At 35.9% G+C, this 13,151-nt stretch overlaps 1 protein-coding gene across 2 annotated transcripts in view; it reads left to right on the top strand.

The window, feature by feature from the left end:
- Positions 1–12,697, top strand: part of KITLG (KIT ligand) — an 85,100-nt gene extending 72,403 nt beyond the window's left edge. For both annotated transcript variants that reach the window (XM_072773016.1, XM_072773017.1), the window contains 2 exons: positions 203–279; positions 7,439–12,697. In XM_072773016.1, coding sequence (XP_072629117.1) covers positions 203–242 — 40 coding nt within the window. In that variant the 3' untranslated portion in view covers positions 243–279; positions 7,439–12,697. The remainder of the gene's footprint in view (positions 1–202; positions 280–7,438) is intronic.
- Positions 12,698–13,151: the final 454 nt, after the last annotated feature.

The following is a 13,151-nucleotide window of genomic DNA, read 5'->3' as shown; positions in this document are numbered from 1 at the left end:
TTTTACACTATATTGAGGCAGATATAAAGTCCTTTATTCTCTTTAGTATTGCTTATGAAGGTAAACTTTCTACTCAATTTTGCCATCTTTTGTATTTATAGAAAAACTACCTTTTATAAGGCCCAGATCATGGTGTGGTGTCTAGGCTTTGTACAGAATCTCTGTCCAAAAGCAAATAAGCGTTTTTCTTGTTGTTTTTCAGTATGTTGCAAGAGAAAGAGAGGGAGTTTCAAGAGGTGTAATTGTGGCTTCTATCAACACTGTTACTTTTGTACCTTGGTAAGTTTTTAGAATTCAAGCTGAAAGATTCAACAAGAACTGTACAGGGTCTTAGATGCCAAAAATTAATTAATTAATTAATTAATTACTTTATTTTATTTAGTCATGAGAGACACACAGAGAGAGGTAGAGACATAGACAGAGGGAGAAGCAGCCTCCCTGCAGGGAGCCTCGATCCCCGGACATCAGGATCATGACCTGAGCCAAAGGCAGATGCTCAACCACTTAGCCACCCAGGCATCCCAGGTGCCAAAATTTAAAAACAAAATTTATTAAGCCAATGGTTAAATTGATATCAGTAGGTTAACTGAAGCTGTTACAGTAAATTAGACATGCACAGTTCAGTTATGTATGTGCTTACATTTTGAGAGGCAAGCAGTGAGCAGTAGTCCTGATTAGTGGATTCATCTTGTATGGGAAGTATACAAAAAAATTAATAGTGGAGTGTTTACTGTTTTGAGGCCAGAAAAAAAATTAGACCAAGGGAATAGAACAAACTAGGGACTAAAATGAAATAATAGAGGAAAAATAAATACAATCAATTTCAATTAGGTGTGACTCCTATAAAATAATAGAAAGTGATCAAAGTATCTTCTAAATCAGGAGAAGAAAGGTGTCAAGGTAAAGTGCCACCCGCCACATGGCTGGTGGTAATTTGTGCCTCATCGCAAGCCAAAGCCTAGGACACAGTAAATGTAAACCAGAAACAGATACCTATTGTGATAGTGTGTGTCTTTGGAGGGCTTGTGAGAGAAAGGAGAGGGAGGAACTATGGCCAGGAGACACTGATGCTCCTCTTTCCTCTCCTGTCTACTCCCTCAGGCTGAGCTGTGGGCCCCAGATTAGCAGGTGGGGGAGGAGTCGGGGCAGGCCCCAGAATAGCTCTAACTTGACCCAGCATCAGCTCCTGCTCTTCTCATTTCCACTTCTGCTGCTAACTGGCTGCCAGTTTTGTCATGGCCATGGGATCTCAAGCACATTTATTGCAGAACACACAAAAAAAAGTCCTCTCATCTCCCTAGGTCTTCAGCTCTTTCCCTGCACTTCCTCCTAGTCACAAGATCATTTACTCTCCAGAGTTATGAGGTATATGGTCTGTGGTGAGCTTTGCCTTTTCTTTATAGGTCACTATCCTGTCAGCTTCATTTTTGTCCCAGATTCAGAAATTTAGCTCCAGATTGGAACTTCCCCAGGGAAGCTGGGTCAGAGAATTTTAGACTCCTCCAGGAGCTCACTTTGATAGTTGGAAAACATTTTTCAACAGCCCCAAGTAACATAATATAATAATTATGTCACATATTTTTCTAATACTTTAACCTTGCTATTACCAGGACTTCATTTGGGCCTTTAATCGGGCCCTTGATCACTATATCCAAAGCATAAATAGCTCTTTTTTTCCTGCTCACTATCTCACCTTCTCTCTAAGCTCATGTTATCTGTCAAATAATGTTAACAAATAGACCTTTCACTCGATACTTTTTATTTTCTGGAGCAATACTCTGCAAGCTGAAATCATAGGTTTCTAGGAAAAATAGTTTCTCTGCCATTCAACCCCAGCATGAGCCTCACTGTTGCTTCTAAGCCATTTCAGCTCCCTTAAGCTAGACATCCACAAACCACATTTTACATGGTTAATCGAGTCGTCAAGTCTCAAGTAATGTCCTCTGTTTGGTTTTGGATTGTATCGCTGGGATGCTGTTTTGGCACACAGGTCTTTAATCATGTGGTTTTTAATTCTGCATTTGTCCTGTGACATTTGCAAAATGGATTATGATGGGAAAACCCAAGGCACCTGTTTAAGGAAAAAAACTGCATTTTTAAGCAACCATAGTCAAGCAACTTATAACTTAGTTATATGTAGTTGGGCAGCAGTCAGGGACCTGTCTAGTTCTTGCTCTTTCTCCTTCACGAGCAACTCACTTGTTGCCTATGTGTTGTAGACTCTTGCTAAATGTTTGTTGAATGAGCAACAGAGTGAATAAACCCTGAATGAAAGTTAACCACTCGCAAGGAAGACAGTCCTTCTGAAACAGGTTTTTTTTTTTTTTTTGTTTACAAGATGAAAAAGTTCTAGATAACCTGCTGTAATGCAGAATGTAAAATATTATGCCCATAGTTAACAATGCTGTATTGTGCACTTAAACATGTGGAAAGAGGGTACATCTTACATTAAGAGTTCTTACCTCAATAAAATAATTTTTAAAAATCTTTAAGAAAGTGAAGTAGGGTTTACTTTTAGTGTAGTATATGTGTAATTTGCTGATCTGAGGCAATAGCAAGGGGAAATACAGTCATGGGAAATGACTGTTTTTCTTAAAATGTGAAATATTTCTCCTGTACAATGAATCATCAAACTAGGTTTTAAAAGAAGTTCTGGATTGTTTAGAAATAAACTCCTCACACATTGAGTAGTAGTGTGAAATGAATAAGGAATCTACGGTGGCATTCTCCTTCATAAAGTACCTTATTCATCATGTCTGCAAAGCTCTCAAGACTCCGCTCAGATACCACCACTTCCAAAAGGATGATTTCTTAAATTTTGGTCCCTCTAATTACATTTCATGTTACATTTCATATGACATGTAATACACATTAATAGGACTTCACAGTTACTTTTATAGACATTTTGTGTCCTCTGCTGAACCATAAGTTCTTACAGGACAGGATTTGTTTCTGAATTTCTTTTTTGGAATCCCACTAAACTATATAGCTAATACTATGTGCATGCAAGTGATGAATGAATATTTGCTGGAAAAAAAATAAAGAGGATGAGAATCTCCTCTGAGAATTGCAATAATGTGAGAATAGAAATTGTGAAAATGTAAAATAGACAAAAATAGACATGGAAAGTATAGGAAAAAGGAAGACAAAAGAGCCAGCTTGTCATCATGAATCTATAGACCCCAAAGTCAAAATGTATAGGTGTCATTTGTAATCATTTACTGAGTACTCATTTGTGTAGAGTAAAGCCTTTTCTTGTCCCTATACCAGCAGATGTTTAAAATCTTCCCAGAAACTTGAAGTATAATTTGTGGAGAGGATTGTGGTGAAAGAGGAGGTTTTGGAGAACAGAATATGATGTGGTATGAGAAGAAATTTGCCAAGAAATAAAACAGTACTAAAAAGTCCCAAGATGGAAACATAATGGGCAATTGTTATTATATGTTTAAAAAATTATATCTAATTTGGGTTATAGCCATTTTCTTGGTTAATAAGGAAGGGGAAAGTACAGGGAATGATGCAGCTTTGTGGCAACAATTACTCCCTAAAGTGGAAGTTTCACCAACTAAAACAAATTAGGACAAATATTGGAATACTAGAATAAAAAATGGAGTAGTTCTTCAAATAAAAATAACCTATAATTGGAAAATTAAGAGGAGGAAGGTTTGATACTTTAAAAACAAAGAAAATAGAAGGATTATAAGGTAATGAGCTAGAAACAAAGAAACTGGCTCTAAGACAAAATATACTAAAGTTGTGTTTATTTGACACCAAACATGAAAATATCTACACAAAAAATTTAATCCAACAAGCTGATGCCAAATATACATAGGTGACATCCCACAAGAATTTTTCATATATTAGCTTGTGTGTAGCAGTTTGAGAAGAAAGAAAAGAATATAGGAAAATTGTGCTCTTTGTTCATTTCCCACAAATGATTCCAACACACTCTACTAAGTACATTGTTGGATGCAGAGCTTAATATAACCTAGTTGTGTCCTCAGATTGCTTATAGCCTACCAAAGGAAGTAAGACATATGAATATAACCTATTTTTAAAAGGAAACTAGAAGTTTATGAAGTTAAAAAAGCAATAAAAAGAGCTTACAAGAAAAATGCAAAGAGATCGAAGGTAAGATCACTGCATAAGGTTGTACAGGATATGTCCTCAGCATAGGTGTGGTATGGATGGACCTCTTTGAACTGTACCATGTGCACCCGTATACAGTTGCCTTATCGGAAGGGAGAGAGAAATCAGCAATAGGAGAAAGGCTTCATCTCGTAGGTGATGGTGGTGACATTTATACCGAGCTTGATCTTGGATGATTGATAAAATTTTAATAGCAATAGGGAAGGGGTGATCCAGATACTGCAAATGCCATAAACTGAGTCAGGGAAGCCAGAAGTGCAGGGAGTGTGTTCAAGAGTTCATTTGTACAGTTGGACTCCAGGGGAAGGCCACACAATGAGAAGTTAAAGGGCTGAGAAAAAAGAGTGTGGGCATAGGTTTGAAATATTCCAAGTACAGGACGTGGACCGTATTGAGTAATGGAAGGAGTTGTTGGAGGGCTTAGAAAAGATATGAGTGGGACGCCTCGGTGGCTCAGTGGTTGAGCATCTGCCTTTGGCTCAGGGCATGATCCCAGGATCTGGGATCGAGTCCCACATCAGGCTCCTTGTATGGAGCCTGCTTCTCTCTCTGCCTAGGTCTCTGTCTCTCTTTCTCTCTCTGTCTCTCATGAATGAATGAATGAATGAATGAATGAATGAATGAATAAATAAATAAATAAATAAATAAATAAATAAATAAATAAAACCTTAAAAAAAATGTGAGTGATACAATAAAAGCTGTAATGAGATCTTGGTGCAGCCAGACCAGATGGGTGGGGAGCAGTGAACCGGAGTCAGGGAGTCCACCAGATACTCTTCCACACAGATGAGAGACTGATGACCTGAATCAGGATGAGGGCCATGGAAATAAGAATGCATGAACGACTTTGGAGATATGCAGTAGAAGAATCCATATATTCTAATTACTGGGAGGATGTGAAGCTTGACATCACAAGTAGTACTCAAGGATGATTTAGAACCTATAGGACTAACGAGGTGACAATACCATTAAAAGAAAATGAGCTGTTAGTAAATACCAGTGGCCAGATATGTTAGACTGGAAATTCAAAGAACAGTCATGGTTGAAAATATTAGATTTGGGAAATGGGAGTCAGCTACAAAGAATTTTAATTGAGGCCTCAGGAGAAGGACTGCATTACCACTGAGAAGGCCCAGTTTGGCTGACAGTAAGAAGTAGTATGAATTAGTAGACACTAGGACAGCAGTGTTTAGTGACACACCCCAGCATGGTAAGTGTTGAAAGTAATTCTTATTACAACTAGGCTGGTGGAGAGATTCATAAAAGAAATACAACCTAGACATTTCCTGCAGATGTGAGCTAAGAGATAATAGATCCTAGAGTTGGAACATGGATGACCTTGAGACAAGTTTGGCCATTTAGCACATACAGGACTTGGCAAGATCTGTGACTCTATTGGATATTTCCTAAGAATTTCTGGAGCTTCAGAGGATTTGTCTTTGAGTTCCTTCTGTATATACATTATAATACAGAGGATAAGAAGGGATTAGACTTGAGTCCAGGCCTTGGCTCTGGAAGCCAAGCTGTATGTTCTTGGATGAGTCAGTTGTCTTTTAACTCCTGGTTTTTCAAAGATAGTAAGGGGAATAATACAACTTACTCTGCCCATTTCATGAGATTGCTAGGATCCAGGGTATCATTATAAAAATTGTAGTTTTTGTTCTATGGGAACACAGTTGTGAAATCTTCAAGTTTATTTTCTTTGCTAAGAGACCTGGGGACAAAACTAGAAATAGATTTCCAATCTTGCTTCTCTACTTAAGTTTAGAATTTTAAGCTATTCCTAACTTTTTAAAAAATATATCCTTTTGCTTTTTTAATCAAGCTTTATTTTAAAACATCTGCTATATATTTTGGATTTATGAAGTTTTCTTAATGTTTCTTATTTTTTTTCTCAGGATTTAATTCTCCTTTCCCAGATGCAGGTTCTATAGTTTCTAGAGTTCTCTGCTTGGTAAATTGTCATATAACATGGTTTTTAGCATATTCATTTACAGAGACTGGAAAAAATACTGCACTTCTTACCACTTGTACTATGGAATTGTATACAATTTATATTTAACCTTTGCACTGATCTCAAATATTTAAAAAGCAAGATTCTGGAATTGATAGATAATGACAAGGAGAAAGTATTGAGTAGGGAAGAAAAAGTAATAGATATATTTATTTAGGGATTGTGACTGAAAAAAACAGTTAAGGAAGTACAGATACTTGACTCAAAAGTTGAAAATCTCAAAGCTGAGTCCAAAGGTCAGTGGATTAACACCAGCTCTGAAGAACTGAAACAATGTCTGGCTTTCACGTTTCAACAAGTATAAGCTGTGGTAGGCCAAATGAACCTCCCCAGAGGCTTTGTTAGGATGTGGTGCCAGGATTTGTCTTTTTTTTTTTTTTCTTGGCTGGCAGCATTGAAAGAGATCTTGCTGCTCCTATTCCTGTTAGGAAAAGCAATGGCTTGAACCTAGCTAGGCAGTCAAGACACTGGCATTGCTCAGTGGCCAGAAGGCTATTTGTTGATGGTCTCCGATCCACTTCACTGGATACCTCCTTCATGCTACCCTATTTCTCTCTAGACACTGCCTTTGTCTTGTAAAAACCTCTCCCCTTACCTACTACCTTTTCATAGCCTGGTTAGAGAAATTCAGGGCTACAAAATAACCCTCTTACCACAAATGGAAACCATCTGTGGTATGCAAACGGGTGTGAAAGCCACCAGGTGTTCCTTCATCCATCCTTATGTTCAAGGAATATTTACTGAGTATGTCCTTTGTGTCAGGCACCGTTCTAGGTTTTTTGGAGTACAGCAGCAAAAAAGATAGACAAATGGAGCACCTGGGTGGCTCAGTTGGTTAAGTGTCTGCCTTTGGCTCAGGTCGTGATCCCAGGGTCCTGGGATGGAGCTCCGTGTAGGGCTCCCTGCTCAGCAAGGAGTCTGCTTCGCCCCTCTCCCTTTCCCCCTCCTCCTGCTTACTCTCTCGCTCTCTCTTTCAAATAAATAAAATCTTGAAGAAGAAAAAAAAAAAGACAAAGTTCTGTGTCCTCATGAAGCTTACATTCGAATGGGAGGAGAAAACCAAACAGTAAGATCATTTCAGATAATGTTAAGTGTTACCAGGAAGATCACAGAGTGACTAGTCATTGCATCTAGGAAAAGATTTGTCAAGTTCTTTCGGCTGTGTAAGTGAAGCATTTATTTTAGTCTATTACTCAATCTGTAGTTCTATGAATTCAGCTATTGAGAATGAAAAGGCAGATACACTCTAACCTCTCTCTTTTCTTTCCTCTCTAGGCGGGTAACAGTTCATGTTTGCTTCATAAATGAAGCAGCTTTAAACAAATTCATATTCTGTCTGGAGTGCAGACTGCATTTTTATCTGTTCTTGCTACCCATGACTCTATATGGATGATTCACAAATTGGAACAAAGTGTTTTACTGTGAAACTGGCACTGAATTAATCATCTATAAAGAAGAACTTGCATGGAGCAGGACTCTATTTTAAGGACCTGGGGGACTTGTGGTCTCATTTAGAACTTGCAACCGATGTTGGGAGAGAAAGCACGCGTCCCAGACTGCATGCACCATTTTGTATGCCTCCAGAAGTGTCTAATTGCTGAAAAGCCACATAGCTTTATTTTCAGTTACAACCTGCAGTTCATAGTTATCTTGGTCTCTGCAAGTAGATTTCATCCTGAATAGTGGAGAGGTAATAATTTTTCTTAAAGGGATCTGGAAAAACATTTAAAAACAAATGATAGCATCAACAACTCTACATGTAGAAAGCAGTGGAAACAAAATGATTAGAGTAGGCAGCATGTCAGCCTTGTAGATGCTAATGGTCTGGGTCTGATCTCAGTCTCTTCTCAACATAAACCTACATCCCACTAGACAAATGGACATGGTTAGCTGGATCTATCCATGCCTGGGAGCCAGTACTGAATTAGAACAGTGATGCCATCAACAAAATAAAAAAATAAAAAATAAAAAAAATAAACACCTACTGAATGGGAGAAAGTAATTGCAAATCATACATCTGAAAAGGGGCTAATACCTAAAATCTACAAAGAACTCCTACAACTCAATAGCAAGAAAATCTAATTTAAAAATGGGAAGAAGATCTGAATAGACATTTTTCCAAAGAAGACCTACATATGGCCAACAGATAAATGAAAAGATACTCAACATCAGTCACCAGAGCAAATCAAAACCACAATGAGATATCCCCTCATACCTTCAGAATGGCTATTATCAAAAAGATGAAAATTATTAGGATGTGGAGAGAGGGGAACCCTTGTGCACTATTGGTGGGAATGTATATTGATGCAGTCACTATGAAAAATTTTGAGTTTCCTCAAAAAATTTAAAATAGAATTGCTGTATTATCTAGCAATTCCCCTCCTGGGTATTTATCCAAGGAAAATGAAATCAACACTTAATTCTAAAAGATAAATAAACCCCTATGTTCCTTGCATTATTATTTACAATAACCAAGATAAGGAAACAATGTAAGTCCACCAATGGATGCATGGATAAAGATGTGATGTGTGTACACAGGATTATCGTTCAGCTCTAAAGATGAAATCTTACAATTTGTGACAACATGGATGGACCTTGAGGGCATTATGCTAAGTGAAGTCAGTCAGAACAACAGATATTATATGATCTCACTTATATGTGAAATCTAGAAAAAAAAGTAAATTAAAAATACCGAGCTCATAGATACAAAGGACAGATTGGTAGTTACAAGAGATGGGGTGGGGGAAGAAATGAATGAACTGGGGTTTTTGTTTTTAGTTTAAGTTGAAGAAAAACATTAAAAAAAAAAAAAAAAAAACCTACCACTCCCCCTAAAAAACATCAATGCCTATGGAGAGAGGAGACTTTCTAAAAGACGGCTTGAAGAAGCTATGAACAATGAACAGCAGGACATTCACTGAGGAACACATTCGGCACCCTTTCCCCCTACCTCTAGAAGAGTGTAGAAATTGTGCTTGCAAAATATATTATGAAATGTTTATATTCTGAAACTATTACAGAGTTATGTAAAGGGACTTCAGAAGAATTGCAGAATGTATGAAGGTCCCATTTTCAATTTACACCATGAGAGAAAGTAAAAATTATATTTAGTATCTCAGATTAGAAAACCATATCCACATGGTATCATGGGTATTAAAAACTAGGCTACTTGGCTTTTATAAGAAGGCAAGGAATCAGGCAACTTTAGTTATTTCTTGTATAATCACCATTATCAGTTTAAAGGATCCATTTATTTAAAATTAGGCACTGTATATTCATTAATGTTTATGAATTAAAAATAGCGAGCTTTATGTAGTTATGCATGTCAGTTTGCTATTTAAAATGTGTGACAGTGTTTGTCATATTGAGAGTGACTTGGTAAGAATTCCCAAGATGGACATCATGCTTATAAAACTAAAACTTAAGACAGTATGTGAATTTCCAGTTACCAATTTTTTTATAGTCAAAGGAACATCTGACTAAAGTGATTTCTTGTGGTTTATTATGATGAAGACTCTTTTAATAGATCATGAACATACACATTAAGGAATCCAGAGTTTTCTGTCATAACTTCATTCTTGTGATATTATTGTCACGTTCTACCCTCGATGACCATTTTCAGTGTAGTGATACAAAAGGGCATGAAAAGCTGTGAGCTTTCCTTTGATTTCAAAAGTACAAGAATTTCTGGCCAAGTTGGATTTTAGATCATATTCAAAGCAGATCCAGATACAACTCCAGTGAAGTGGCCTTTGCTCTTTCTTGTACCAAAGAGCCCAGAGGATTTCTCTGAGCCCTTCCTTCTCTAAAGTGCTGGGGTTCCTCATGAGATAGTCATTTCTCAAAGATACAACCCAGGTGCTTTGGGAAGCTGCATTGACTTATTCAGGCCCTTAACCATCCCCTGGTACAATCGATTAGTAATAAAACCAGAGATCAGTTTAATTGCTGAAAGGACCTGTCTCGGTGTGTGACATAGATTGTTTTGAGGAAAATAGATATAAATTAGTATGAGCTACGTGTGTAGGTCAGACGTAGGTTGGGAAGATTGATACTGCTCTATGTAATGGTTTGATTTATCTCACCAGTGGTTTTGATTTCCTTCGGGAGGAGAAAATGCTATTTAATGAGCTTGAGAGTACATAAATGCACTTTTGTTCTCAAAGCTAGGAGCTGGGTTTTACCACTCAAGGGCATGGTCCTAATCAATAGACTTAAATAAACAAATTCATCAAGTTATAAAATATGGCATGGTTAAGCGAGGGGCAATATATTGTGCCTAATTAAATGTATTGGCTCATTGAGAGTTATGTGAATTACCAATTTTTTAAGACACTAAAGTTCGATAAAATACATGAACAGTAGAAAAAGGCTGAACGTTATTTTGGATGCTTGCTGCTTGGGAATTGTCATATCTGCTCTGAGATAAATATATATATATATATATCTTTATTTTATCCATTACGTGTACTGAATATACTTCAGACATCATGGAAAATTCACAACTGATATTATAAACCATGAAATCACCTTTTAAATTGGTATCATGTATCTGATAGTTATCTTCTGTTAACATTTCAGAATTGCCTTTTAAAATGATCTCAGAAGTCTGCAGATTCTAAATTTTACTAAAAGCTTTGCACTTCTTTCTTTGGTAGAACACAAGCCTATAAAGAAACTGGTTCTCTGGTTCTATGATAAATGGTGCCTGCTCAGTGATATTGGAGTGTAGCTGGATTTTGTATAATGATCTTACGTGCTTACCACACTGCCACTTTTTAATAAGTCAGACAAATTCATTTTTTTCAATATAACAGAATAAGTCCCCTATTCTCTTAAAAGAATTATGTGAAGAATGAAAATGTATGAGAAAGTATCATGTTTATATGGCTTACTAAAGGTGTTTGCTTTTAGTAAGAATTAAACACATTTAATTGAGTATTAAAGTAGTTTGGGGGAAATTCTGGGCATATCTTAGGTATCTTAATTGAAGTTTGAAATTAACGGAAAATTCCATTCAGAATTCATGGATATCTCTTACTGTTTTTCTGCAGCTCGGTTTTGGTTTCAAAATGTAATTCCAATATGAGACATTTAGCCATTCTCACCTATTCGTTAAGAAATATTTTTCAAAAAGACAGTTTGGCATAGTGAGATGGATGTGGGGGATATTGTCAGAAGCCTCCACTCTGCTGTTAAATGATATTGGTAAGTCACCTCTTTGGATCTAGGTTTTTTATTTATCTATATGGTGAAGTTGGAGGTCACACCTCGGGTGTGAAACCTATTGATATATGACTGACAAAGACAATAAAATAGATCTGAAATTACTCCACATAAAATATTCTACTCTGATTTCTGTGAATAAGCAATTTGAACATAAAAAGTCATTGCTGTTCTTGTTTGTAATGTAAATAGGATCCATTAGTAAAAGTAAAATTCAATCTCATGTAGGGTGAATTGGATAACCATTTACACAAGAGATGGCTTTTTCCTTTGCTTAAGTAAACATTTTTGGATCACCTCTGAAGAATGAAAACCATGAGTACATTTTAGGAAAAGATACTATAAGATATGTGTAAAATTTGGGAATGCACCAAATTAAGCATTTAAATGCTTTTATTAAAAAAATAATAAAATAAATAAATAAATGCTTTTATTTTATTAAAAGCTTAGAGCACAAAATGTAAGATGTTCAAAGTTTTTGAGTGCCAAAAGATAATTTGTAATCCATTTGGAAAGGGGTCATCCATAAATTACATTTTAAAATTAGAAAGTGGGATAAGAATTTTAATTAAGCCAGCTTGTCTTTGAAACAGTATTATTTTGTAAAAAAAAAAAAAAATTTCAGATTGAAACTAGTAATTTATGGTGTTTGATAACACACTTTCTGGTATTGTTGCTTCTATTAACAGGTCTGGAAATGCCTTTGTTACAGGTAAAATAATGGTACTTTCATTTCCTAACAAGATGTTTTAGAAGCAATTTCTATTAAAGTGGATATTCATAATCCTAAAATGTTTCCTAAGCATTGTAAATTTATAACTGCCATCTCCACTACATCCTTATGTTATTTTTAAAAATAAAATTAAGATAATTCTTTAAGCTAAAAAACATAGTATTTTCAATTACTTGATTTCTCAACTGTAAGACTCAAAATTTTTCAATAAAAATATCCTATATTCTAAGGATTAATGTGTGATTATAGTGTCCACTTGTCACTATTTTTTAAATTGATGGACTTGAAAAGTATTCATTTAGATGGATGCATAGATATATTGCTAGTTCAGTCATAGATTGGAGTTTGCATATTGTAATGTAAATGTATGTCAACACTATTCTAGTTTATTATGACTGAAGTGTAATTAAATAAAAAAGGTTGTAAAATGTGATGTGTATGTGTATATACTATATGTGTACTTTTTAAACTAGGTATATGTCCTGACCCTTTTTTATACAGGTTTGAATTTGAAATTACATTATATATACATATACTTTATTGTTCTAAATAAAGAATTTTATGCACTCTCATAAGTTTGACCTGTCGATATCTCAAGCTTATCACATAGATTTAAAGCATGGTTGAGGGAGCACCTGGGTGGCGTAGTCAGTTGGACATCCAACTCTTCATTTTGGCTCAGGTTGTGATATCAGGGTTGTGACACTAATCCCAAGTGGGGCTCAGCACTCAGTATGGAGTCTGAGATTTTCTCTCCTTTTCCCCTCCCCGTCCTGTTCACACTCTCTAAAATAAGTAAATCTTTAAAAAATGGTTGAGCATTTATTAAACTAATATCAAATTTTTCTACAGAAACTCATTAACCTAGATTTTGTCATATGGAGATGAAATGAATCCTTTTTACTCAATATTTACTGGTTACTAGAATCTTTGATTACCTGGCCTGTTAACATTGTTTGATCTCAAAAGGTTTCTAGTGAGGAGACGATATGAAAACCACTGTACTATGCATAAAACCACACTGAAGTA

The sequence above is a fragment of the Canis lupus genome, chromosome 13 (assembly GCF_048164855.1).
Source record: "Canis lupus baileyi chromosome 13, mCanLup2.hap1, whole genome shotgun sequence".
In the NCBI taxonomy this organism is placed as follows: domain Eukaryota; kingdom Metazoa; phylum Chordata; class Mammalia; order Carnivora; family Canidae; genus Canis; species Canis lupus.
This window is presented reverse-complemented; position numbering and strand designations above follow the sequence as displayed.